This window comes from Scyliorhinus canicula, unplaced genomic scaffold, assembly GCF_902713615.1.
Source record: "Scyliorhinus canicula unplaced genomic scaffold, sScyCan1.1, whole genome shotgun sequence".
In the NCBI taxonomy this organism is placed as follows: Eukaryota; Metazoa; Chordata; class Chondrichthyes; order Carcharhiniformes; family Scyliorhinidae; genus Scyliorhinus; species Scyliorhinus canicula.
In genome coordinates this window covers 508398-536394 of record NW_024055734.1, presented here as the reverse complement: position 1 = coordinate 536394, position 27997 = coordinate 508398, and the positions used below count along the sequence as shown (strand labels likewise).

Sequence of the window (27997 nt, the reverse complement as noted above, 5' to 3'; positions counted from 1 at the left end):
CCCTCGTCCAAATCATAATATATAATGTGAACAGTTGGGGTCCCAGCTCAGATCCCTGCGGTATCCCACTCGTCACTGCCCGCCAATCGGAAAAAGACATTTGTTCCAACGTTTTGCTTCCTGTGTGCTAACTAGTTTCCTACCCATCGCAAGATACTACCCACAATCCCATGCGCTTTAACTGTACATATTAATCTACTATGTGAGATCTTGTCGAAATGTCTAAATATACCACATCCACCGGTTCTCCCTGATCTACTCTGCGAGAGACACCTTCAAAGAATTCCAGTAGATTTCATAGAATTTACAGTGCAGAAGGAGGCCATTCGGCCCATCGAGTCTGCACCGGCTCCCTACCTAGAAAGAGCACCCTACCCAAGGTCAACACCTCCACCCTATCCCCATAACCCAGTAACCCCACCCAACACTAAGGGCAATTTTTGGATACTAAGGGCAATTTATCATGGCCAATCCACCCTAACCTGCACATCTTTGGACTGTGGGAGGAAACCGGAGCACCCGGAGGAAACCCGGATTTGGCAGGCATGGACCTGCGGAGAGCTGATTCAACCAGAGATATGCCACTACTTTTCACAATATACATTCATGATCTGGAAGAAGGGACTGAAGGCACTGTTGCTGAGTTTGAAGACGATACAAAGATCTGCAGAGGGGCAGGTAGTATTGAGGAAGCAAGGGGGGCTGCAGAAGGACTTGGACAGGCTAGGAGAGCGGGCAATGAAGAGGCAGATGGAATACAATGTGGAAAAGTGTGAGGTGCACTTTGGAAGGAGGAATTTAGGCATCGACTATGTTCTCAATGGGGAAATGCTTCGGAAATCAGAAGCACAAAGGGACTTGGGAGTCCTTGTTCACGATTCTCTGAAGGTTAACGTGCAGGTTCAGTCGGCAGTTAGGAAGGCAAATGCAATGTTAGCATTCATGTCGAGAGGGCTGGAGTACAAGAGCAGGGATGTACTTCTGAGGCTCTGGTCAGACCCCATTTGGAGTATTGTGAGCAGTTTGGGGCTCCGTATCTAAGGAAGGATGTGCTGGGCCTTGGAAAGGGTCCAGAGGAGGTTCACGTCCACGTGGTTTGGGTCTTCCCGAAGCTTGGCGGATTCCTGCAAGGGTTTGTTGACGTTATGTCGGAGATTCTGAAGGTCCCCAGTAAAGAACAAAGAACAATAAGGCCCAGGAACAGGCCCTTCGGCCCTCCCAGCCTGTACCGGCCATGATACCAAGCTTGGCCAAAGCCCTGAGCCCTTCCTCGTGCCGTATCCCTCTGTACCCATCTGATCCATCCAGACAGAGAGAGAGAGAGAGAGACAGAGAGAGAGACACAGACAGAGAGAGACAGAGAGAGAGACAGAGAGAGACAGAGAGAGACAGAGAGAGAAGAGAGAGAGACAGAGAGAGAGAGACAGAGAGAGAGACAGGAGACAGAGAGACACAGACAGGAAGACAGAGAGAGAGAGAGAGAGACAGAGAGAGAGAGAGAGAGACAGAGAGAGAGAGACAGAGAGAGAGAGAGACAGAGGGAGACAGAGAGAGAGACACAGAGAGAGAGACAGAGTGAGACAGACACAGAGAGACACAGACAGAGAGAGACAGACACTGAGAGACCTTGGCCAAAACCCTCAGCCCTTCCTCGTGCCGTATCCCTCTATCCCCATCCTATCCATGTGTTTGTCAAGATGCCTTTTGAACGCCGTTAATGTATCGGCTTCCACAACCTCCCCTGGCAACGAGTTCCAGGCACTCACCACCCTCTGTGTAAAATCCTGCCTCGCACATCTCTAAACTTTGCCCCATGGACCTTTAACCTCTGCCCCCTGGTGACTGACCCCTCCACCCTGGGAAAGAGTGACTGCCCATCCACTCTATCCATGCCCCTCATAATCTTGTAAACCTCTATCAGGTCACCCCTCAACCTCCGTCTTCCTAATGCAAACAATCCGAGTCAATTCAGCTTCTCCACATAGCCAACACCCTCCATACCAGGCAACATCCTGGTAAACCTCCCCCTGCACCCTCTTCCAAAGCCTCCACATCCTTCTGGTAGTGTGGCGGCCAGGATTGTGCGGAATATTCCAAGTGCGGCCTTACCAAGGTTCCAGACAAGTGCACCGTGAGTTTTAATACTCGATGCCCCGTCCAATGAAGGCATGCTTTCTTGACTACCTTGTCCACTTGTGTTGCCAACTTCAAAGATCTGTGGACCTGCACGCCCAGATCTCTCTATATTCCTTTGAATAATGAAGTGCCGATCTTCGGAGTGTCGGGGGAAGAGAAAATACATAATAGGGCAAAACAAGGTACACAATGTAACTACATAAGCACTGGCATCGGATGAAGCATACAGGATGTAGTGTTAATGAGGTCAGTCCATAAGAGGGTCATTTAGGAGTCTGGTGACAGTGGGGAAGAAGCTGTTTTTGAGTCTGTGCGTCCGTGTTCTCAAACTTCTGAATCTCCTGCCCGATGGAAGAAGTTGGAAGAGTGAGTAAGCCGGGTGGGAGGGATCCTTGATTATGCTGCCCGCTTTCCCCCGGCAGCGGGAGGTGTAGATGGTGTCCATGGATGGGAGGCAGGTTCGTGTGATGGACTGGGCGGTATTCACGACTCTCTGAAGCTCCTTGCGGTCCTGGGCCGAGCAGTTGCCCTACCAGGCTGTGATGCAGCCCGAGAGGATGCTTTCTATGGTGCATCTGTAAAAGTTGGTAAGGGTTAATGTGGACATGCCGAATTTCCTTAGTTTCCTGAGGAAGTATAGGCGCTGTTGTGCTTTCTTGGTGGTAGCGTCGACATGAGTGGACCAGGATAGATTTTTGGTGATGTGCACCCCTAGGAATTTGAAACTGCTCACCATCTCCACCTCGGCTCCGTTGATGCTGACAGGGGTGTGTACAGTACTTTGCTTCCTGAAGTCAATGACCAGCTCTTTAGTTTTGCTGGCATTGAGGGAGAGATTGCATTCAATGCTTCAATAAAATAGTTTTCAAAAAAAAAAGAGGAGATATGGAGATTCTGGTCGCCACACTACCAGAAGGATGTGGAGGCTTTGGAGAGGGTGCAGAAGTGGTTTACCAGGATGTTGCCTGGTCTGGAGGGTGTTAGCTATGCAGAGGGGCTGAATAGACTCGGACTGTTTTCATTAGAAAGGTTGAGGGGCGACCTGATAGAGGTTTACAAGATTATGAGAGGCATGGATAGAGTGGATGGGCAGCCACTCTTTCCCAGGGTGGAGGGGTCAGGCACCAGGGGGCAGAGGTTAAAGGTCCGTGGGGCAAAGTTGAGAGGAGATGTGCGAGGCAGGATTTTACGCAGAGAGCCTGGAACGTGCTGCCAGGGGCGGGTGTGGAAGCAGATACATTAACGGCGTTCAAAAGGCATCTTGACAAACACATGGATAGGATGGGTATAGCGGGATACGGCACAAGGAAGTGCTGAGGGTTTTGGCAAAGGTTGGTATCATGGCCGGTACAGGATTGGAGGGCCGAAGGGCCTGTTCCTGTGCTGGATTGTTTGTTCCTTGTCTTGGAGGTGGGAGGTAAATGGGGCCTTTCCATAGAATTTACAGTGCTGAAGGAGGCCATTCGGCCCATCGAGTCTGCACCGGCTCTTGGAAAGAGCACCCTACCCAAGGTCAACACCTCCACCCTATCCCCATAACCCAGTAACCCCGCCCAACACTAAGGGCAATTTTGGACACTAAGGGTAATTTAGCGTGGCCAATCCACCCTAACCTGCACATCTTTGGACTTTTGAGGCGTTTGATCGGACGTTGTCCAGTTCGGAGCCCCCCCCCCCCCCCCCATCCCGGGGATGAGGGTTGTTTTCGGACGGAAGTTGGGGGTTCCCGAGGGGAGGGCGGGACGGGGTTTGCGAAGGGGGCGCGCTGGGGGGGGGGGGGGGGGACAGCTATCGGCCAATGTCCGGAGGCTCTCGAACGTGGTGTCGGTGGGGCCCTAGGAATGGAGGATAGCTGGGGGGGGGGGGGCGTTGCACAGGAACCCGGCGAGAGTCCGGGATGGAGGGGGAAGGTTCTTCAACGTGATGTCGAAGATCTCGCGGCTCCCAAATGGGCGGCGATATTTGGCGTGTCGCAGGAGCCGGGGAGTGCAGGCGGAGAGAGAAGCTGAGGTGGTAGTCTTTGCTTCCGATTGGCCCAGAAGCGGGATCGTACTGTGCTTGTTTGACGAAAGCGGGGGGGGGGGGGGGCCATGGGTGAGAGACTTGACAGAGTGCGCCATAAGTAGAGTGGAGAGGGGCTCTCCACAAGGGCCGAACTTCTCCCCCCCCCACCCCGACCGACATTAGGATCACTCTTCTACAGTTCCCAGATTTCTCCCTCCCTCCGTTTTTTTGAATAACGGGGTTTCGTTCGCCGCCCTCCAATCCGTAGGAACCATTCCAAATTCCAAAGAATATTCAAAAATGACCGCCAATGGATCCACCAGCCTCCCCGAACAGGCGCCGGAATGTGGCGACTAGGGGCTTTTCACAGTAACCTCATTTGAAGCCTACCCCGTGACAATACGCCATTTCCATTTCGTTATTTCTCGTTCTGTAAGAACTCTGGGGTAACGGTGGGGCAGTGGGTTAGCACTGCTGCCTCACGGCGCCGAGGACCCGGGTTCGAATCCCAGCTGGGTCACTGTCTGTGCGGAGTCTGCACGTTCTCCCTCCGTGTCTGCGTGAGTTTCCTCCGGGGAACTCCGGTTTCCTCCCACAAGTCCCGAAAGACACGACGTTAGGGCGAATCGGACATTCTGAAATCTCCCTCGGTGTACCCGAACAGGCGCCGGAGTGTGGCGACTAGGGGTATTTTCAGTAACTTCATTGCAGTGTTAATGTGAGCCTACTTGTGACAATAAATATTATTAATGTGGCGACGAGGGTATTTTCACAGTAACTTCATTGCAGTGTTAATATAAGACCATAAGACATAGGAGTGGAAGTAAGGCCATTCGGCCCATCGAGTCCACTCCGCCATTCAATCATGGCTGATGGGCATTTCAACTCCACCTACCAGCATTCTCCCCGTAGCCCTTAATTCCTCGCGACATCAAGAATTTATCTATCTCTGCCTTGAAGCCATTTAGCGTCCCGGCCTCCACTGCACTCTGCGGCAATGAATTCCACAGGCCCACCACTCTCTGGCTGAAGAAATGTCTCCGCATTTCTGTTCTGAATTTACCCCCTCTAATTCTAAGGCTGTGCCCTCGTCTCCTCGCCTAACGGAAACAGTTTCTTTGCGTCCACCCTTTCTAAGCCATGTATTATCTTGTAAGTTTCTATTAGATCTCCCCTTAACCTTCTAAACTCCAATGAATACAATCCCAGGATCCTCAGCCGTTCATCATATGTTAGACCCGTCATTCCAGGGATCATCCGTGTGAATCTCCGCTGGACACGCTCCAGTGCCAGTATGTCCTTCCTGAGATGTGGGGCCCAAAACTGGACACAGTACTCCAAATGGGGCCTAACCAGAGCCTTATAAAGGCTCAGTAGCACATCGCTGCTTTTATATTCCAACCCTCTTGAGATAAATGACAACATTGCATTCGCTTTCTTAATCACGGATTCAACCTGCATGTTTACCTTTAGGGAATCCTCGACTAGCACTCCCAGATCCCTTTGTACTTTGGCATTATGAATTTTCTCACCGTTTAGAAAGTAGTCTATGCTTGGATACTTTTTTCCAAAGTGCAAGACCTCACATTTTCTCACGTTGAATTGCATCAGCCATTTCCTGCACCACTCTCCCAAAATGTCTAGATCCTTCTGCAGCCTCCCCACTTCCTCAGCACTACCTGCCTGACCACCTAACTTCGTATCATCGGCAAACTTCGCTAGAATGCCCCCAGTCCCTTCATCCAGATCATTAATATATATGGTGAACAGCTGCGGCCCCAACACTGAACCCTGTGGGACACCACTGGTCACCGGCTGCCATTCCGAAAAAGAACCTTTTATCCCAACTCTCTGCCTTCTGTCAGACAGCCAATCCTCAACCCATGCCAGTAGCTCACCTCGAACACCATGGGCCCTCACCTTACTCAGCAGCCTCCTGTGTGGCACCTTATCAAAGGCCTTTTGGAAATCCAGATAGACCACATCCACTGGGTTTCCCTGGTCTAACCTACTTGTCACCTCCTCAAAGAATTCTAACAGGTTCGTCAGGCACGACCTCCCCTTACTAAATCCATGTTGACTTGTTCTAATCCGACCCTGCTCTTCCAAGAATTTAGAAATCTCATCCTTAACGATCGATTCTAGAATTTTACCAACAACCGAGGTTAGGCTAATTGGCCTATAATTTACCATCTTTTGTCTTGATCCTTTCTTGAACAAGGGGGTTACAACAGCGATCTTCCAATCGTTCGGGACTTTCCCTGACTCCAGTGATTTTTGAAAGATCTCAACCAACGCTTCCGCTATTTCTTCAGCCACCTCCCTCAGAACTCTAGGATGTAGCCCATCGGGGCCAGGAGATTTGTCAATTTTAAGACCTTTTAGCTTTTTTAGCACCATCTCTTTTGTAATGGCAACCATACTCAACTCAGCCCCCTGACCCTCTATAATTTTTGGGATATTACTCATGTCTTCCACTGTGAAGACAGACGCAAAGTACTTATTAAGTTCTCCAGCCATTTCCTCGTCTCCCATCACTAGCCTTCCGGAATCAGTTTGAATGGCCCAATGTCTACTTTGGCCTGTCGTTTGTTTCTTATGTATTGAAAGAAACTTTTACTATCATTTCTTATATTACTGGCTAGCCTGCCTTCATATTTGATCCTCTCCTTCCTTATTTGTCTCTTTGTTAACCTCTGTTTGTTTTTGTAGCCTTCCCAATCTGATTTCCCAGTGCTTTTGGCCACTTTATAGGATCTCTCTTTTTCTTTGATACATTTCCTGACCTCCTTTGTCAGCCATGGCTGTCTAATCCCTCCCCGGATAATCTTTCTTTTCTTGGGGATGAACCCGTATATAAGCCTACTTGTGAGACGAATGAAGATTATTATTATTATTATTAAGTGGATTGGCCAAATTTGTCTCCAGAAAGGTTAGGTGGTGTGAGTGGGCTTGGGGGAGGGAGCAGACTCGATGGGCAGAAAGGCCTCCTCCTACACTGTAGATTCTATGATAGCGTCCGTCACCTCTCACGCCGGGGGTGGGGGGGGGGGGGGGGGGGGGGGGTGCTTCTGGTTCTGACACCCTGTCGGAAACCGTAGCACTGCACATTCACAGGTTCCCCTCTATCCGCAGAATGGAAGACACTACTCCGGGATTGAGGCTTAAGTAATGTTTTATAAAGGGTTTCACATAGGGGGAGGGGTTTTTGTACTTCTGTGCCTCTGATAGAGCCCAGGGGAGGGGCGTGTGCAGTGGAATTAATTTAGTGAGACGGTTGAAGGTGGTTCTTTTGGGCGTCTCACTGCCTCCTGGGTAGGCCTGGTTGCTCACGTCGCTCTCTCACTCCGGGTGCGGGTAGTAGGAGTCGTTGCCCGCCTCGTTGCTTCTCTGGTCCTTGTAGAAACATGGGCGGCAGGTGCCCTGCTCCGCGGGCTCCCCGTTGCCCCCGCCCTGCCCGTTGCCCCCGCCCTGCCCGTTGCCCCCGCCGTCCTCCCGGACGTTCTCGGCCTTGCGGGCCCGGGCGTCGTAGACCACCCGACCGGTGCACTGCAGCTCGTTGACGTGGTAGGGCTCGCCCCGGGAGGCCCTGGGCGGACCGCGGGGGCCGGAGGAGGGCAGGAGGATGACGGTGGAGGAGGAGCAGGGCGGGGGAGGGGGGTGCCAGGCCCGGTGGACGAGGCGGGGGCCGGGGGGCTCGGGGCTGGGGGTCAGGTCGCGTCCCCCCCGGCAGGAGGCCCGGCTGGCGCAGGAGGCCGGGGAGCGGGGGGAGGGCCGGCGGGGGAAGTCGCCCATAGGCAGGCGGCAGCGGGAGGCGCAGCTGGCGCAGGTATCGGGCGAGCGGGTGCCCGAGCCGTCCGGGGAGCGGTCCGACTGGCGGCTGACCCGGCTGCCCCCGGGGTAGGGGTCAGGGCTGCGGTGGCGGGAGCGGTCAGCCGAGACGGAGCTGCGGCAGGGGTCGGGGGTCAGGCTGTGGCGGGCGGGGCCCTCGGAGTCCAGGGCGCAGGAGACGGAGCGGGAGGCCGAGGCGAGCGGATCCGGCGCGGCATGGTGGCAGCGGGGCGAACCGCGCCCTCCCGAGCTGGATTTGGGCGAGGGGCTGGCCGATGGGCAGGCCGACACTCGGTAGAAGGCGGGGTGTGGGCGGCGGACGCTCAGGGCGGGCGACTGGTTGCCCCGAGCCAGACAGGACCACCTCTCAGGGCTGCAGGAGCGAGAGCAGGCCTCAATCAGGCTCCCGCTGTGCCCACATGCCATGCTGCTCCGGCTCTCCGATGAGCCGCCCAGGCACCGGTACCTCTGGCAGCGGGAGTAGGCGTGCTGGCACGGGGGGGTATCACTACCCTGCTGATCCCCTGAACCATCCTCGTCCTCACATTCCAGGTCCGGGGCCTTCAGATCCTCCCCATCATCCTCATCGTCGTTCCCTTTCACGGACTGCAGCAGGTAGCTATGCGATATCTGCTTTGCGTTCTCCAAACCATTAAACAGCCCTGGCAAACACATAAACTTCCATTAACAAAACATAAGAACATAAGAACTAGGAGCAGGAGTAGGCCATCTGGCCCCTCGAGCCTGCTCCGCCATTCAATTAGATCATGGCTGATCTTTTGTGGACTCAGCTCCACTTTCCGGCCCGAACACCATAACCCTTAATCCCGTTATTCTTCAAAAAACTATCTATCTTTACCTTAAAAACATGTAATGAAGGAGCCTCAACTGCTTCACTGGGCAAGGAATTCCATAGATTTCTTCCTTGATGATAGATTCCAGCATCTTCCCTACTACCGAAGTTAAGCTCACTGGCCTATAATTACCCGCTCTCTGCCTACCTCCTTTTTTAAACAGTGGCGTCACGTTTGCTAATTTCCAATCCACCGGGACCACCCCAGAGTCTAGTGAATTTTGGTAAATTATCACTAGTGCATCTGCAATTTCCCTAGCCATCTCTTTTAGCACTCTGGGATGCATTCCATCAGGGCCAGGAGACTTGTCTACCTTTAGCCCCATTAGCTTGCCCATCACTCCCTCCTTAGTGATAACAATCCTCTCAAGGTCCTCACCTGTAATAGCCTCATTTCTATCAGTCGCTGGCATGTTATTTGTGTCTTCCACTGTGAAGACCGACCCAAAAAACCTGTTCAGTTCCTCAGCCATTTCCTCATTTCCCATTATTAAAACTCCCTTCTCATCCTCTAAAGGACCAATATTTACCTGAGCCACTCTTTTTTGTTTTATATATTTGTAAAAACTTTTACTGTCTGTTTTTATATTCTGAGCAAGTTTACTCTCATACTCTATCTTACTCTTCTTTATAGCTTTTTTAGTAGCTTTCTGTTGCCCCCTAAAGATTTCCCAGTCCTCTAATCTCCCATCAATCTTTGCCACTTTATATGCTTTTTCCTTCAATTTAATACTCTCCCTTATTTCCTTAGATATCCACGGTCGATTTTCCCTCTTTCTTCCGTCCTTCCTTTTTGTTGGTATAAACCTTTGCTGAGCTCTGTGAAAAATCGCTTGGAAGGTTCTCCACTGTTCCTCAACTGTTCCACCATAAAGTCTTAGCTCCCAGTCTACCTTAGCTAGTTCTTCTCTCATCCCCTTGTAATCTCCTTTGTTTAAACACAAAACAATAGTATTTGATTTTACTTTCTCACCCTCCATCTGTATAGTGATCCCTGGGTTAGAGAGAGAGAGAGAGGGGAAATCAGCCAGGGTTCCTGCTCCTGATCACTGCCCAGTGATCCCTGGGTTAGAGAGAGGGGGGAAATCAGCCAGGGTTCCTGCTCCTGATCACTGTCCAGTGATCCCTGGGTTAGAGAGAGAGAGGGGAAATCAGCCAGGGTTCCTGCTCCTGATCACTGTCCAGTGATCCCTGGGTTAGAGAGAGGGGGGAAATCAGCCAGGATTCCTGCTCCTGATCACTGTCCAGTGATCCCTGGGTTAGAGAGGGAAAGAGAGGAAATCAGCCAGGGTTCCTGCTCCTGATCACTGTCCAGTGATCCCTGGGTTAGAGAGAGAGAGGGGAAATCAGGCAGGGTTCCTGCTCCTGATCACTGTCCAGTAATCCCTGGGTTAGAGAGAGAGAGAGAGAGAGGAAATCAGCCAGGGTTCCTGCTCCTGATCACTGTCCAGTGATCCCTGGGTTAGAGAGAGAGAGGAAATCAGCCAGGGTTCCTGCTCCTGATCACTGTCCAGTGATCCCTGGGTTAGAGAGAGAGGGGAAATCAGCCAGGGTTCCTGCTCCTGATCACTGTCCAGTGATCACAGGGTTAGAGAGAGAGGGGAAATCAGCCAGGGTTCCTGCTCCTGATCACTGTCCAGTGATCCCTGGGTTAGAGAGAGAGAGGGGAAATCAGCCAGGGTTCCTGCTCCTGATCACTGTCCAGTGATCACTGGGTTAGAGAGAGAGGGGAAATCAGCCAGGGTTCCTGCTCCTGATCACTGCCCAGTGATCCCTGGGTTAGAGAGAGAGGGGAATTAACAGCCAGGGTTCCTGCTCCTGATCACTGTCCAGTGATCCCTGGGTTAGAGGGAGAGAGAGGGGAAATCAGCCAGGGTTGCTGCTCCTGATCACTGTCCAGTGATCCCTGGGTTAGAGAGGGAGAGAGGGGGTAAATCAGCCAGGGTTCCTGCTCCTGATCACTGTCCAGTGATCCCTGGGTTAGAGAGAGAGAGGGGGAAATCAGCCAGGGTTCCTGCTCCTGATCACTGCCCAGTGATCCCTGGGTTAGAGAGAGAGAGGGGAAATCAGCCAGGGTTCCTGCTCCTGATCACTGCCCAGTGATCCCTGGGTTAGAGAGAGAGAGGTGGAATCAGCCAGGGTTCCTGCTCCTGATCACTGTCCAGTGATCCCTGGGTTAGAGAGAGAGAGGGGAAATCAGGCAGGGTTCCTGCTCCTGATCACTGTCCAGTAATCCCTGGGTTAGAGAGAGAGAGAGAGAGGAAATCAGCCAGGGTCCCTGCTCCTGATCACTGTCCAGTGATCCCTGGGTTAGAGAGAGAGAGGAAATCAGCCAGGGTTCCTGCTCCTGATCACTGTCCAGTGATCCCTGGGTTAGAGAGAGAGGGGAAATCAGCCAGGGTTCCTGCTCCTGATCACTGTCCAGTGATCACAGGGTTAGAGAGAGAGGGGAAATCAGCCAGGGTTCCTGCTCCTGATCACTGTCCAGTGATCCCTGGGTTAGAGAGAGAGAGGGGAAATCAGCCAGGGTTCCTGCTCCTGATCACTGTCCAGTGATCACTGGGTTAGAGAGAGAGGGGAAATCAGCCAGGGTTCCTGCTCCTGATCACTGTCCAGTGATCCCTGGGTTAGAGAGAGAGGGGAAATCAGCCAGGGTTCCTGCTCCTGATCACTGTCCAGTGATCCCTAGGTTAGAGAGAGAGAGGGGAAATCAGCCAGGGTTCCTGCTCCTGATCACTGTCCAGTGATCCCTGGGTTAGAGAGAGAGAGGGGAAATCAGCCAGGGTTCCTGCTCCTGATCACTGCCCAGTGATCCCTGGGTTAGAGAGAGAGGGGAATTAACAGCCAGGGTTCCTGCTCCTGATCACTGTCCAGTGATCCCTGGGTTAGAGGGAGAGAGAGGGGAAATCAGCCAGGGTTGCTGCTCCTGATCACTGTCCAGTGATCCCTGGGTTAGAGAGGGAGAGAGGGGGTAAATCAGCCAGGGTTCCTGCTCCTGATCACTGTCCAGTGATCCCTGGGTTAGAGAGAGAGAGGGGGGAAATCAGCCAGGGTTCCTGCTCCTGATCACTGCCCAGTGATCCCTGGGTTAGAGAGAGAGGGGAAATCAGCCAGGGTTCCTGCTCCTGATCACTGTCCAGTGATCCCTGGGTTAGAGAGAGAGAGAGGGGAAATCAGCCAGGGTTCCTGCTCCTGATCACTGCCCAGTGATCCCTGGGTTAGAGAGAGAGAGGGGAAATCAGCCAGGGTTCCTGCTCCTGATCACTGTCCAGTGATCCCTGGGTTAGAGAGAGAAGGGAAATCAGACAGGGTTCCTGCTCCTGATCACTGCCCAGTGATCCCTGGGTTAGAGAGAGAGGGGAATTAACAGCCAGGGTTCCTGCTCCTGATCACTGTCCAGTGATCCCTGGGTTAGAGAGAGAGAGGGGGGAAATCAGCCAGGGTTCCTGCTCCTGATCACTGCCCAGTGATCCCTGGGTTAGAGAGAGAGGGGAAATCAGCCAGGGTTCCTGCTCCTGATCACTGTCCAGTGATCCCTGGGTTAGAGAGAGAGAGAGGGGAAATCAGCCAGGGTTCCTGCTCCTGATCACTGCCCAGTGATCCCTGGGTTAGAGAGAGAGACGGGAAATCAGCCAGGGTTCCTGCTCCTGATCACTGTCCAGTGATCCCTGGGTTAGAGAGAGAGAGGGGAAATCAGCCAGGGTTCCTGCTCCTGATCACTGCCCAGTGATCCCTGGGTTAGAGAGAGAGAGAGGGGAAATCAGCCAGGGTTCCTGCTCCTGATCACTGTCCAGTGATCCCTGGGTTAGAGAGAGAGAGGGGAAATCAGCCAGGGTTCCTGCTCCTGATCACTGTCCAGTGATCCCTGGGTTAGAGGGAGAGGGGGAAATCAGCCAGGGTTCCTGCTCCTGATCACTGTCCAGTGATCCCTGGGTTAGAGAGAGAGAGGGGAAATCAGCCAGGGTTCCTGCTCCTGATCACTGTCCAGTGATCCCTGGGTTAGAGGGAGAGGGGGGAAATCAGCCAGGGTTCCTGCTCCTGATCACTGTCCAGTGATCCCTGGGTTAGAGAGAGAGAGGGGAAATCAGCCAGGGTTCCTGCTCCTGATCACTGTCCAGTGATCCCTGGGTTAGAGAGAGAGGGGGAATCAGCCAGGGTTCCTGCTCCTGATCACTGCCCAGTGATCCCTGGGTTAGAGAGAGGGGTGAAATCAGCCAGGGTCCTGCTCCTGATCACTGTCCAGTGATCCCTGGGTTAGAGAGAGGGGAAATCAGCCAGGGTTCCTGCTCCTGATCACTGTCCAGTGATCCCTGGGTTAGAGAGAGAGAGAGGGGAAATCAGCCAGGGTTCCTGCTCCTGATCACTGTCCAGTGATCCCTGGGTTAGAGAGAGAGGGGAAATCAGCCAGGGTTCCTGCTCCTGATCACTGTCCAGTGATCCCTGGGTTAGAGAGAGAGAGAGGGGAAATCAGCCAGGGTTCCTGCTCCTGATCACTGTCCAGTGATCCCTTGGTTAGAGAGAGAGGGGAAATCAGCCAGGGTTCCTGCTCCTGATCACTGTCCAGTGATCCCTGGGTTAGAGAGAGAGAGGGGAAATCAGCCAGGGTTCCTGCTGCTGATCACTGTCCAGTGATCCCTGGGTTAGGGAGAGAGAGGGGAAAATCAGCCAGGGTTCCTGGTCCTGATCACTGTCCAGTGATCCCTGGGTTAGAGAGAGAGGGGAAATCAGCCATGGTTCCTGCTCCTGATCACTGTCCAGTGATCCCTGGGTTAGAGAGAGGGAGAGGGGGGAAATCAGCCAGGGTTCCTGCTCCTGATCACTGTCCAGTGATCCCTGGGTTAGTGAGAGAGAGGGGAAATCAGCCAGGGTTCCTGCTCCTGATCACTGTCCAGTGATCCCTGGGTTAGAGAGAGAGAGGAAATCAGTCAGGGTTCCTGCTCCTGATCACTGTCCAGTGAACCCTGGGTTAGAGAGAGAGAGAGGCGAAATCAGCCAGGGTTCCTGATCCTGATCACTGTCCAGTGATCCCTGGGTTAGAGAGAGGGGAAATCAGCCAGGGTTCCTGCTCCTGATCACTGTCCAGTGATCCCTTGGTTAGAGAGAGAGGGGAAATCAGCCATGGTTCCTGTTCCTGATCACTGTCCAGTGATCCCTGGGTTAGAGAGAGAGGGGGAATCAGCCAGGGTTTCTGCTCCTAATCACTGTCCTGTGATCCCTGGGTTAGAGAGAGAGGGGGAATCAGCCAGGGTTCCTGCTCCTGATCACTGTCCAGTGATCCCTGGGTTAGAGAGAGAGAGGGGAAATCAGCCAGGGTTCCTGCTCCTGATCACTGTCCAGTGATCCCTGGGTTAGAGAGAGAGGGGGGAAATCAGCCAGGGTTCCTGCTCCTGATCACTGCCCAGTGATCCCTGGGTTAGAGAGAGGGAGAGGGGGGAAATCAGCCAGGGTTCCTGCTCCTGATCACTGTCCAGTGATCCCTGGGTTAGAGAGAGGGGGGAAATCAGCCAGGATTCCAGCTCCTGATCACTGTCCAGTGATCCCTGGGTTAGAGAGGGAAAGAGAGGAAATCAGCCAGCGTTCCTGCTCCTGATCACTGTCCAGTGATCCCTGGGTTAGAGAGAGAGAGGGGAAATCAGCCAGGGTTCCTGCTCCTGATCACTGCCCAGTGATCCCTGGGTTAGAGAGAGAGGGGAATTAACAGCCAGGGTTCCTGCTCCTGATCACTGTCCAGTGATCCCTGGGTTAGAGGGAGAGAGAGGGCAAATCAGCCAGGGTTGCTGCTCCTGATCACTGTCCAGTGATCCCTGGGTTAGAGAGAGAGAGGGGAAATCAGCCAGGGTTCCTGCTCCTGATCACTGTCCAGTGATCCCTGGGTTAGAGAGAGAGAGGGGAAATCAGCCAGGGTTCCTGCTCCTGATCACTGTCCAGTGATCCCTGGGTTAGAGAGAGAGGGGGAATCAGCCAGGGTTCCTGCTCCTGATCACTGCCCAGTGATCCCTGGGTTAGAGAGAGAGGGGGAATCAGCCAGGGTTCCTGCTCCTGATCACTGCCCAGTGATCCCTGGGTTAGAGGGAGGGGGGAAATCAGCCAGGGTTCCTGCTCCTGATCACTGTCCAGTGATCCCTGGGTTAGAGAGAGGGGAAATCAGCCAGGGTTCCTGCTCCTGATCACTGTCCAGTGATCCCTGGGTTAGAGAGAGAGAGGGGAAATCAGCCAGGGTTCCTGCTCCTGATCACTGTCCAGTGATCCCTGGGTTAGAGAGGGAGAGAGGGGGTAAATCAGCCAGGGTTCCTGCTCCTGATCACTGTCCAGTGATCCCTGGGTTAGAGAGGGAGAGAGGGGGTAAATCAGCCAGGGTTCCTGCTCCTGATCACTGTCCAGTGATCCCTGGGTTAGAGAGAGAGAGGGGGGAAATCAGCCAGGGTTCCTGCTCCTGATCACTGCCCAGTGATCCCTGGGTTAGAGAGAGAGAGGGGAAATCAGCCAGGGTTCCTGCTCCTGATCACTGCCCAGTGATCCCTGGGTTAGAGAGAGAGAGGTGGAATCAGCCAGGGTTCCTGCTCCTGATCACTGTCCAGTGATCCCTGGGTTAGAGAGAGAGAGGGGAAATCAGGCAGGGTTCCTGCTCCTGATCACTGTCCAGTAATCCCTGGGTTAGAGAGAGAGAGAGAGAGGAAATCAGCCAGGGTCCCTGCTCCTGATCACTGTCCAGTGATCCCTGGGTTAGAGAGAGAGAGGAAATCAGCCAGGGTTCCTGCTCCTGATCACTGTCCAGTGATCCCTGGGTTAGAGAGAGAGGGGAAATCAGCCAGGGTTCCTGCTCCTGATCACTGTCCAGTGATCACAGGGTTAGAGAGAGAGGGGAAATCAGCCAGGGTTCCTGCTCCTGATCACTGTCCAGTGATCCCTGGGTTAGAGAGAGAGAGGGGAAATCAGCCAGGGTTCCTGCTCCTGATCACTGTCCAGTGATCACTGGGTTAGAGAGAGAGGGGAAATCAGCCAGGGTTCCTGCTCCTGATCACTGTCCAGTGATCCCTGGGTTAGAGAGAGAGGGGAAATCAGCCAGGGTTCCTGCTCCTGATCACTGTCCAGTGATCCCTAGGTTAGAGAGAGAGAGGGGAAATCAGCCAGGGTTCCTGCTCCTGATCACTGTCCAGTGATCCCTGGGTTAGAGAGAGAGAGGGGAAATCAGCCAGGGTTCCTGCTCCTGATCACTGCCCAGTGATCCCTGGGTTAGAGAGAGAGGGGAATTAACAGCCAGGGTTCCTGCTCCTGATCACTGTCCAGTGATCCCTGGGTTAGAGGGAGAGAGAGGGGAAATCAGCCAGGGTTGCTGCTCCTGATCACTGTCCAGTGATCCCTGGGTTAGAGAGGGAGAGAGGGGGTAAATCAGCCAGGGTTCCTGCTCCTGATCACTGTCCAGTGATCCCTGGGTTAGAGAGAGAGAGGGGGGAAATCAGCCAGGGTTCCTGCTCCTGATCACTGCCCAGTGATCCCTGGGTTAGAGAGAGAGGGGAAATCAGCCAGGGTTCCTGCTCCTGATCACTGTCCAGTGATCCCTGGGTTAGAGAGAGAGAGAGGGGAAATCAGCCAGGGTTCCTGCTCCTGATCACTGCCCAGTGATCCCTGGGTTAGAGAGAGAGAGGGGAAATCAGCCAGGGTTCCTGCTCCTGATCACTGTCCAGTGATCCCTGGGTTAGAGAGAGAAGGGAAATCAGACAGGGTTCCTGCTCCTGATCACTGCCCAGTGATCCCTGGGTTAGAGAGAGAGGGGAATTAACAGCCAGGGTTCCTGCTCCTGATCACTGTCCAGTGATCCCTGGGTTAGAGAGAGAGAGGGGGAAATCAGCCAGGGTTCCTGCTCCTGATCACTGCCCAGTGATCCCTGGGTTAGAGAGAGAGGGGAAATCAGCCAGGGTTCCTGCTCCTGATCACTGTCCAGTGATCCCTGGGTTAGAGAGAGAGAGAGGGGAAATCAGCCAGGGTTCCTGCTCCTGATCACTGCCCAGTGATCCCTGGGTTAGAGAGAGAGACGGGAAATCAGCCAGGGTTCCTGCTCCTGATCACTGTCCAGTGATCCCTGGGTTAGAGAGAGAGAGGGAAATCAGCCAGGGTTCCTGCTCCTGATCACTGCCCAGTGATCCCTGGGTTAGAGAGAGAGAGGGGAAATCAGCCAGGGTTCCTGCTCCTGATCACTGTCCAGTGATCCCTGGGTTAGAGGGAGAGGGGAAATCAGCCAGGGTTCCTGCTCCTGATCACTGTCCAGTGATCCCTGGGTTAGAGAGAGAGAGGGGAAATCAGCCAGGGTTCCTGCTCCTGATCACTGTCCAGTGATCCCTGGGTTAGAGAGAGAGGGGAATCAGCCAGGGTTCCTGCTCCTGATCACTGTCCAGTGATCCCTGGGTTAGAGAGAGGGGGGAAATCAGCCAGGGTTCCTGCTCCTGATCACTGTCCAGTGATCCCTGGGTTAGAGAGAGGGGAAATCAGCCAGGGTTCCTGCTCCTGATCACTGTCCAGTGATCCCTGGGTTAGAGAGAGAGAGAGGGCAAATCAGCCAGGGTTCCTGCTCCTGATCACTGTCCAGTGATCCCTGGGTTAGAGAGAGAGGGGAAATCAGCCAGGGTTCCTGCTCCTGATCACTGTCCAGTGATCCCTGGGTTAGAGAGAGAGAGAGGGGAAATCAGCCAGGGTTCCTGCTCCTGATCACTGTCCAGTGATCCCTTGGTTAGAGAGAGAGGGGAAATCAGCCAGGGTTCCTGCTCCTGATCACTGTCCAGTGATCCCTGGGTTAGAGAGAGAGAGGGGAAATCAGCCAGGGTTCCTGCTGCTGATCACTGTCCAGTGATCCCTGGGTTAGGGAGAGAGAGGGGAAAATCAGCCAGGGTTCCTGGTCCTGATCACTGTCCAGTGATCCCTGGGTTAGAGAGAGAGGGGAAATCAGCCATGGTTCCTGCTCCTGATCACTGTCCAGTGATCCCTGGGTTAGAGAGAGGGAGAGGGGGGAAATCAGCCAGGGTTCCTGCTCCTGATCACTGTCCAGTGATCCCTGGGTTAGTGAGAGAGAGGGGAAATCAGCCAGGGTTCCTGCTCCTGATCACTGTCCAGTGATCCCTGGGTTAGAGAGAGAGAGGAAATCAGTCAGGGTTCCTGCTCCTGATCACTGTCCAGTGAACCCTGGGTTAGAGAGAGAGAGAGGCGAAATCAGCCAGGGTTCCTGATCCTGATCACTGTCCAGTGATCCCTGGGTTAGAGAGAGGGGAAATCAGCCAGGGTTCCTGCTCCTGATCACTGTCCAGTGATCCCTTGGTTAGAGAGAGAGGGGAAATCAGCCATGGTTCCTGTTCCTGATCACTGTCCAGTGATCCCTGGGTTAGAGAGAGAGGGGGAATCAGCCAGGGTTTCTGCTCCTAATCACTGTCCTGTGATCCCTGGGTTAGAGAGAGAGGGGGAATCAGCCAGGGTTCCTGCTCCTGATCACTGTCCAGTGATCCCTGGGTTAGAGAGAGAGAGGGGAAATCAGCCAGGGTTCCTGCTCCTGATCACTGTCCAGTGATCCCTGGGTTAGAGAGAGAGGGGGGAAATCAGCCAGGGTTCCTGCTCCTGATCACTGCCCAGTGATCCCTGGGTTAGAGAGAGGGAGAGGGGGGAAATCAGCCAGGGTTCCTGCTCCTGATCACTGTCCAGTGATCCCTGGGTTAGAGAGAGGGGGGAAATCAGCCAGGATTCCAGCTCCTGATCACTGTCCAGTGATCCCTGGGTTAGAGAGGGAAAGAGAGGAAATCAGCCAGCGTTCCTGCTCCTGATCACTGTCCAGTGATCCCTGGGTTAGAGAGAGAGAGGGGAAATCAGCCAGGGTTCCTGCTCCTGATCACTGCCCAGTGATCCCTGGGTTAGAGAGAGAGGGGAATTAACAGCCAGGGTTCCTGCTCCTGATCACTGTCCAGTGATCCCTGGGTTAGAGGGAGAGAGAGGGCAAATCAGCCAGGGTTGCTGCTCCTGATCACTGTCCAGTGATCCCTGGGTTAGAGAGAGAGAGGGGAAATCAGCCAGGGTTCCTGCTCCTGATCACTGTCCAGTGATCCCTGGGTTAGAGAGAGAGAGGGGAAATCAGCCAGGGTTCCTGCTCCTGATCACTGTCCAGTGATCCCTGGGTTAGAGAGAGAGGGGGAATCAGCCAGGGTTCCTGCTCCTGATCACTGCCCAGTGATCCCTGGGTTAGAGAGAGAGGGGGAATCAGCCAGGGTTCCTGCTCCTGATCACTGCCCAGTGATCCCTGGGTTAGAGGGAGGGGGGAAATCAGCCAGGGTTCCTGCTCCTGATCACTGTCCAGTGATCCCTGGGTTAGAGAGAGGGGAAATCAGCCAGGGTTCCTGCTCCTGATCACTGTCCAGTGATCCCTGGGTTAGAGAGAGAGAGGGGAAATCAGCCAGGGTTCCTGCTCCTGATCACTGTCCAGTGATCCCTGGGTTAGAGAGGGAGAGAGGGGTAAATCAGCCAGGGTTCCTGCTCCTGATCACTGTCCAGTGATCCCTGGGTTAGAGAGGGAGAGAGGGGGTAAATCAGCCAGGGTTCCTGCTCCTGATCACTGTCCAGTGATCCCTGGGTTAGAGAGAGAGAGGGGGGAAATCAGCCAGGGTTCCTGCTCCTGATCACTGCCCAGTGATCCCTGGGTTAGAGAGAGAGAGGGGAAATCAGCCAGGGTTCCTGCTCCTGATCACTGCCCAGTGATCCCTGGGTTAGAGAGAGAGAGGTGGAATCAGCCAGGGTTCCTGCTCCTGATCACTGTCCAGTGATCCCTGGGTTAGAGAGAGAGAGGGGAAATCAGGCAGGGTTCCTGCTCCTGATCACTGTCCAGTAATCCCTGGGTTAGAGAGAGAGAGAGAGGAAATCAGCCAGGGTCCCTGCTCCTGATCACTGTCCAGTGATCCCTGGGTTAGAGAGAGAGAGGGAAATCAGCCAGGGTTCCTGCTCCTGATCACTGTCCAGTGATCCCTGGGTTAGAGAGAGAGAGGGGAAATCAGCCAGGGTTCCTGCTCCTGATCACTGTCCAGTGATCACAGGGTTAGAGAGAGAGGGGAAATCAGCCAGGGTTCCTGCTCCTGATCACTGTCCAGTGATCCCTGGGTTAGAGAGAGAGAGGGGAAATCAGCCAGGGTTCCTGCTCCTGATCACTGTCCAGTGATCACTGGGTTAGAGAGAGAGGGGAAATCAGCCAGGGTTCCTGCTCCTGATCACTGTCCAGTGATCCCTGGGTTAGAGAGAGAGGGGAAATCAGCCAGGGTTCCTGCTCCTGATCACTGTCCAGTGATCCCTAGGTTAGAGAGAGAGAGGGGAAATCAGCCAGGGTTCCTGCTCCTGATCACTGTCCAGTGATCCCTGGGTTAGAGAGAGAGAGGGGAAATCAGCCAGGGTTCCTGCTCCTGATCACTGCCCAGTGATCCCTGGGTTAGAGAGAGAGGGGAATTAACAGCCAGGGTTCCTGCTCCTGATCACTGTCCAGTGATCCCTGGGTTAGAGGGAGAGAGAGGGGAAATCAGCCAGGGTTGCTGCTCCTGATCACTGTCCAGTGATCCCTGGGTTAGAGAGAGAGAGGGGAAATCAGCCAGGGTTCCTGCTCCTGATCACTGTCCAGTGATCCCTGGGTTAGAGAGAGAGAGGGGGAAATCAGCCAGGGTTCCTGCTCCTGATCACTGCCCAGTGATCCCTGGGTTAGAGAGAGAGGGGAAATCAGCCAGGGTTCCTGCTCCTGATCACTGTCCAGTGATCCCTGGGTTAGAGAGAGAGAGGGGAAATCAGCCAGGGTTCCTGCTCCTGATCACTGCCCAGTGATCCCTGGGTTAGAGAGAGAGAGGGGAAATCAGCCAGGGTTCCTGCTCCTGATCACTGTCCAGTGATCCCTGGGTTAGAGAGAGAGAGGGAAATCAGACAGGGTTCCTGCTCCTGATCACTGCCCAGTGATCCCTGGGTTAGAGAGAGAGGGGAAATCAGCCAGGGTTCCTGCTCCTGATCACTGTCCAGTGATCCCTGGGTTAGAGAGAGAGAGGGGGGAAATCAGCCAGGGTTCCTGCTCCTGATCACTGTCCAGTGATCCCTGGGTTAGAGAGAGAGGGGAAATCAGCCAGGGTTCCTGCTCCTGATCACTGTCCAGTGATCCCTGGGTTAGAGAGAGAGAGAGGGGAAATCAGCCAGGGTTCCTGCTCCTGATCACTGCCCAGTGATCCCTGGGTTAGAGAGAGAGACGGGAAATCAGCCAGGGTTCCTGCTCCTGATCACTGTCCAGTGATCCCTGGGTTAGAGAGAGAGAAGGGAAATCAGACAGGGTTCCTGCTCCTGATCACTGTCCAGTGATCCCTGGGTTAGAGAGAGAGAGAGGGGAAATCAGCCAGGGTTCCTGCTCCTGATCACTGTCCAGTGATCCCTGGGTTAGAGAGAGAGGGGAAATCAGCCAGGGTTCCTGCTCCTGATCACTGTCCAGTGATCCCTGGGTTAGAGAGAGAGAGGGGAAATCAGCCAGGGTTCCTGCTCCTGATCACTGTCCAGTGATCCCTTGGTTAGAGAGAGAGGGGAAATCAGCCAGGGTTCCTGCTCCTGATCACTGTCCAGTGATCCCTGGGTTAGAGAGAGAGAGGGGAAATCAGCCAGGGTTACTGCTGCTGATCACTGTCCAGTGATCCCTGGGTTAGGGAGAGAGAGGGGAAAATCAGCCAGGGTTCCTGGTCCTGATCACTGTCCAGTGATCCCTGGGTTAGAGAGAGAGGGGAAATCAGCCATGGTTCCTGCTCCTGATCACTGTCCAGTGATCCCTGGGTTAGAGAGAGGGAGAGGGGGGAATCAGCCAGGGTTCCTGCTCCTGATCACTGTCCAGTGATCCCTGGGTTAGTGAGAGAGAGGGGAAATCAGCCAGGGTTCCTGCTCCTGATCACTGTCCAGTGATCCCTGGGTTAGAGAGAGGAGAAGTCAGCCAGGGTTCCTGCTCCTGATCACAGTCCAGTGAACCCTGGATTTGAGAGAGAGAGAGGCGAAATCAGCCAGGGTTCCTGCTCCTGATCACTGTCCAGTGATCCCTGGGTTAGAGAGAGGGGAAATCAGCCAGGGTTCCTGCTCCTGATCACTGTCCAGTGATCCCTGGGTTAGAGAGAGAGGGGAAATCAGCCATGGTTCCTGTTCCTGATCACTGTCCAGTGATCCCTGGGTTAGAGAGAGAGGGGGAATCAGCCAGGGTTTCTGCTCCTAATCACTGTCCTGTGATCCCTGGGTTAGAGAGAGAGGGGGAATCAGCCAGGGTTCCTGCTCCTGATTACTGTCCAGTGATCCCTGGGTTAGAGAGAGAGAGGGGAAATCAGCCAGGGTTCCTGCTCCTGATCACTGTCCAGTGATCCCTGGGTTAGAGAGAGAGGGGGGAAATCAGCCAGGGTTCCTGCTCCTGATCACTGCCCAGTGATCCCTGGGTTAGAGAGAGGGAGAGGGGGGAAATCAGCCAGGGTTCCTGCTCCTGATCACTGTCCAGTGATCCCTGGGTTAGAGAGAGGGGGGAAATCAGCCAGGATTCCAGCTCCTGATCACTGTCCAGTGATCCCTGGGTTAGAGAGGGAAAGAGAGGAAATCAGCCAGCGTTCCTGCTCCTGATCACTGTCCAGTGATCCCTGGGTTAGAGAGAGAGAGGGGAAATCAGCCAGGGTTCCTGCTCCTGATCACTGCCCAGTGATCCCTGGGTTAGAGAGAGAGGGGAATTAACAGCCAGGGTTCCTGCTCCTGATCACTGTCCAGTGATCCCTGGGTTAGAGGGAGAGAGAGGGCAAATCAGCCAGGGTTGCTGCTCCTGATCACTGTCCAGTGATCCCTGGGTTAGAGAGAGAGAGGGGAAATCAGCCAGGGTTCCTGCTCCTGATCACTGCCCAGTGATCCCTGGGTTAGAGAGAGAGGGGGGAAATCAGCCAGGGTTCCTGCTCCTGATCACTGTCCAGTGATCCCTGGGTTAGAGAGAGAGAGGGGAAATCAGCCAGGGTTCCTGCTCCTGATCACTGTCCAGTGATCCCTGGGTTAGAGAGAGAGGGGGAATCAGCCAGGGTTCCTGCTCCTGATCACTGCCCAGTGATCCCTGGGTTAGAGAGAGAGGGGGAATCAGCCAGGGTTCCTGCTCCTGATCACTGCCCAGTGATCCCTGGGTTAGAGGGAGGGGGGAAATCAGCCAGGGTTCCTGCTCCTGATCACTGTCCAGTGATCCCTGGGTTAGAGAGAGGGGAAATCAGCCAGGGTTCCTGCTCCTGATCACTGTCCAGTGATCCCTGGGTTAGAGAGAGAGAGGGGAAATCAGCCAGGGTTCCTGCTCCTGATCACTGTCCAGTGATCCCTGGGTTAGAGAGAGGGGAAATCAGCCAGGGTTCCTGCTCCTGATCACTGTCCAGTGATCCCTGGGTTAGAGAGAGAGAGGGGAAATCAGCCAGGGTTCCTGCTCCTGATCACTGTCCAGTGATCCCTGGGTTAGAGAGAGAGAGGAAATCAGCCAGGGTTCCTGCTCCTGATCACTGCCCAGTGAACCCTGGGTTAGAGAGAGAGGGGAAATCAGCCAGGGTTCCTGCTCCTGATCACTGCCCAGTGATCCCTGGGTTAGAGAGAGAGAGGGGAAATCAGCCAGGGTTCCTGCTCCTGATCACTGCCCAGTGATCCCTGGGTTAGAGAGAGAGAGGGGAAATCAGCCAGGGTTCCTGCTCCTGATCACTGTCCAGTGATCCCTGGGTTAGAGAGAGAGAGGGGGGAAATCAGCCAGGGTTCCTGCTCCTGATCAGTGTCCAGTGATCCCTGGGTTAGAGAGAGAGGGGAAATCAGCCAGGGTTCCTGCTCCTGATCACTGTCCAGTGATCCCTGGGTTAGAGAGAGAGAGGGGAAATCAGCCAGGGTTCCTGCTCCTGATCACGGTCCAGTGATCCCTGGGTTAGAGAGAGAGAGGGGAAATCAGCCAGGGTTGCTGCTCTTGATCACTGTCCAGTGATCCCTGGGTTAGAGAGAGAGAGGGGAAATCAGCCAGGGTTCCTGCTCCTGATCACTGTCCAGTGATCCCTGGGCTTTGAGAGAGAGGGGGAATCAGCCAGGGTTCCTGCTCCTGATCACTGCCCAGTGATCCCTGGGTTAGAGGGAGGGGGGAAATCAACCAGGGTTCCTGCTCCTGATCACTGTCCAGTGATCCCTGGGTTAGAGAGAGGGGAAATCAGCCAGGGTTCCTGCTCCTGATCACTGTCCAGTGATCCCTGGGTTAGAGAGAGAGAGGGGAAATCAGCCAGGGTTCCTGCTCCTGATCACTGTCCAGTGATCCCTGGGTTAGAGAGAGAGAGGAAATCAGCCAGGGTTCCTGCTCCTGATCACTGCCCAGTGAACCCTGGGTTAGAGAGAGAGGGGAAATCAGCCAGGGTTCCTGCTCCTGATCACTGCCCAGTGATCCCTGGGTTAGAGAGAGAGGGGAAATCAGCCAGGGTTCCTGCTCCTGATCACTGCCCAGTGATCCCTGGGTTAGAGAGAGAGAGGGGAAATCAGCCAGGGTTCCTGCTCCTGATCACGGTCCAGTGATCCCTGGGTTAGAGAGAGAGAGGGGAAATCAGCCAGGGTTCCTGCTCTTGATCACTGTCCAGTGATCCCTGTGTTAGAGAGACAGAGAGGGGAAATCAGCCAGGGTTCCTGCTCCTGATCACTGCCCAGTGATCCCTGGGTTAGAGAGAGAGAGGGGAAATCAGCCAGGGTTCCTGCTCCTGATCACTGTCCAGTGATCCCTGGGTTAGAGAGAGAGAGGGGGGAAATCAGCCAGGGTTCCTGCTCCTGATCAGTGTCCAGTGATCCCTGGGTTAGAGAGAGAGTGGAAATCAACCAGGGTTCCTGCTCCTGATCACTGTCCAGTGATCCCTGGGTTAGAGAGAGAGAGGGGAAATCAGCCAGGGTTCCTGCTCCTGATCACTGTCCAGTGATCCCTGGGTTAGAGAGAGAGAGGGGAAATCAGCCAGGGTTCCTGCTCCTGATCACTGTCCAGTGATCCCTGGGTTAAAGAGAGAGAGAGGAAATCAGCCAGTGTTCCTGCCCCTGATCACTGCCCAGTGATCCCTGGGTTAGAGAGAGGGGAAATCAGCCAGGGTTCCTGCTCCAGATCACTGTCCAGTGATCCCTGGGTTAGAGAGAGAGAGGGGAAATCAGCCAGGGTTCCTGCTCCTGATCACTGTCCAGTGATCCCTGGGTTAGAGAGAGAGGGGAAATCAGCCAGGGTTCCTGCTCCTGATCACTGACCAGTGATCCCTGGGTTACAGAGAGGGGAAATCAGCCAGGGTTCCTGCTCCTGATCACTGCCCAGTGATCCCTGGGTTAGAGAGAGAGGGGAAATCAGCCAGGGTTCCTGCTCCTGATCACTGCCCAGTGATCCCTGGGTTAGACAGAGAGGGGGGAAATCAGCCAGGGTTCCTGCTCCTGATCACTGTCCAGTGATCCCTGGGTTAGAGGGAGAGAGGGGAAATCAGCCAGGATTCCTGCTGCTGATCACTGTCCAGTGATCCCTGGGTTAGAGAGAGAGAGGAAATCAGCCAGGGTTCCTGCTCCTGATCACTGTCCAGTGATCCCTGGGTTAGGGAGGGAGAGGGGAAATCAGCCAGGGTTCCTGCTCCTGATCACTGCCCAGTGATCCCTGGGTTAGAGGGAGAGGGGGGAAATCAGCCAGGGTTCCTGCTCCTGATCACTGTCCAGTGATCCCTGGGTTAGAGAGAGAGAGGGGAAATCAGCCAGGGTTCCTGCTCCTGATCACTGTCCAGTGATCCCTGGGTTAGAGAGAGAGGGGGAATCAGCCAGGGTTCCTGCTCCTGATCACTGCCCAGTGATCCCTGGGTTAGAGGGAGGGGGGAAATCAGCCAGGGTTCCTGCTCCAGATCACTGTCCAGTGATCCCTGGGTTAGAGAGAGGGGAAATCAGCCAGGGTTCCTGCTCCTGATCACTGTCCAGTGATCCCTGGGTTAGAGAGAGAGAGGGGAAATCAGCCAGGGTTCCTGCTCCTGATCACTGTCCAGTGATCCCTGGGTTAGAGAGAGAGAGGAAATCAGCCAGGGTTCCTGCTCCTGATCACTGCCCAGTGAACCCTGGGTTAGAGAGAGAGGGGAAATCAGCCAGGGTTCCTGCTCCTGATCACTGCCCAGTGATCCCTGGGTTAGAGAGAGAGAGGGGAAATCAGCCAGGGTTCCTGCTCCTGATCACTGCCCAGTGATCCCTGGGTTAGAGAGAGAGAGGGGAAATCAGCCAGGGTTCCTGCTCCTGATCACGGTCCAGTGATCCCTGGGTTAGAGAGAGAGAGGGGAAATCAGCCAGGGTTCCTGCTCTTGATCACTGTCCAGTGATCCCTGGGTTAGAGAGAGAGAGAGGGGAAATCAGCCAGGGTTCCTGCTCCTGATCACTGCCCAGTGATCCCTGGGTTAGAGAGAGAGAGGGGAAATCAGCCAGGGTTCCTGCTCCTGATCACTGTCCAGTGATCCCTGGGTTAGAGAGAGAGAGGGGGGAAATCAGCCAGGGTTCCTGCTCCTGATCAGTGTCCAGTGATCCCTGGGTTAGAGAGAGAGGGGAAATCAGCCAGGGTTCCTGCTCCTGATCACTGCCCAGTGATCCCTGGGTTAGAGAGAGAGAGGGGAAATCAGCCAGGGTTCCTGCTCCTGATCACGGTCCAGTGATCCCTGGGTTAGAGAGAGAGAGGGGAAATCAGCCAGGGTTGCTGCTCTTGATCACTGTCCAGTGATCCCTGGGTTAGAGAGAGAGAGGGGAAATCAGCCAGGGTTCCTGCTCCTGATCACTGTCCAGTGATCCCTGGGCTTTGAGAGAGAGGGGGAATCAGCCAGGGTTCCTGCTCCTGATCACTGCCCAGTGATCCCTGGGTTAGAGGGAGGGGGGAAATCAGCCAGGGTTCCTGCTCCTGATCACTGTCCAGTGATCCCTGGGTTAGAGAGAGAGAGGGGAAATCAGCCAGGGTTCCTGCTCCTGATCACTGTCCAGTGATCCCTGGGTTAGAGAGAGAGAGGGGAAATCAGCCAGGGTTCCTGCTCCTGATCACTGTCCAGTGATCCCTGGGTTAGAGAGAGAGAGGAAATCAGCCAGGGTTCCTGCTCCTGATCACTGCCCAGTGAACCCTGGGTTAGAGAGAGAGGGGAAATCAGCCAGGGTTCCTGCTCCTGATCACTGCCCAGTGATCCCTGGGTTAGAGAGAGGGGAAATCAGCCAGGGTTCCTGCTCCTGATCACTGTCCAGTGATCCCTGGGTTAGAGAGAGAGGGGAAATCAGCCAGGGTTCCTGCTCCTGATCACTGTCCAGTGATCCCTGGGTTAGAGAGAGAGGGGGAAATCAGCAAATGTGTATCGATGCCCGTTGTAGTCGAATAGCCTGCTGGAACTCAGCGCATTGCTCCCTTGGGTGAAAGGTGGAGGCTGGAACATGTACCTTGCAGAGGTGCGGTGGGGGACCAGGAAAGAGGGACAGAAAGGCTTTGGGCTGTGTCGGTGGAGTGTCTGAAAATTACTTACTTTTGGAAGGTCTCTTCTGAATTCGGAAATTCCAGCAAAAGCCCAACAGGCGTCGGAGCCGGGGGACAGCCTGAGGGGCAAATGGGAAAGAGATGTAGTCATTTCATTGAACAGAGTAAAGCTCCCTCGGTACTGTCCCCATCAAACACTCCCAGGGCAGGGACAGCACGGGGTTAGATACAGAGTAAAGCTTCCTCTGCACTGTCCCCATCAAACACCCCCAGGACAGGTACAGCACGGGGTTAGATACAGAGTAAAGCTCCCCCTACACTGTCCCCATCAAACACTCCCAGGACAGGGACAGCACGGGGTGAGATACAGAGTAAAGCTCCCTCTTCACTGTCCCCATCAAACACTCCCAGGACAGGGACAGCACGGGGTGAGATACAGAGTAAAGCTCCCTCTACGCAGTCCCCATCAAACACTCCCAGGACAGGTACAGCACGGGGTTAGATAGAGAGTAAAGCTCCCTCTACACTGTCCCTATCAAACACTCCCAGGACAGGTACAGCACGGGGTTAGATACAGAGTAAAGATCCCCCTACACTGTCCCCATCAAACACTCCCAGGACAGGTACAGCACGGGGTTAGATACAGAGTAAAGCTCCCTCTACACTGTCCCCATCAAACACTCCCAGGACAGGTA

At 54.4% G+C, this 27997-nt stretch overlaps 1 protein-coding gene across 1 annotated transcript; it reads right to left on the bottom strand.

The window, feature by feature from the left end:
- Nucleotides 1-7297: 7297 nt before the first annotated feature.
- On the bottom strand, nt 7298-27416 carry LOC119960794 (wiskott-Aldrich syndrome protein homolog 1-like). Its single transcript, XM_038788401.1, has 2 exons — nt 27352-27416; nt 7298-8633 (listed from the first exon to the last, which is right to left on the bottom strand). The coding sequence occupies exon 2, from the start codon at nt 8395-8397 to the stop codon at nt 7483-7485; it is 915 nt and encodes a 304-aa protein (XP_038644329.1). The 5' UTR covers nt 8398-8633; nt 27352-27416; the 3' UTR covers nt 7298-7482.
- Between the last annotated feature and the right edge of the window lie 581 nt (nt 27417-27997).

Bases quoted from the DNA above. Each gene is read 5' to 3' on its own strand.
- LOC119960794 (XM_038788401.1), bottom strand. From the start codon at position 8,397: ATGGCATGTGGGCACAGCGGGAGCCTGATTGAGGCCTGCTCTCGCTCC.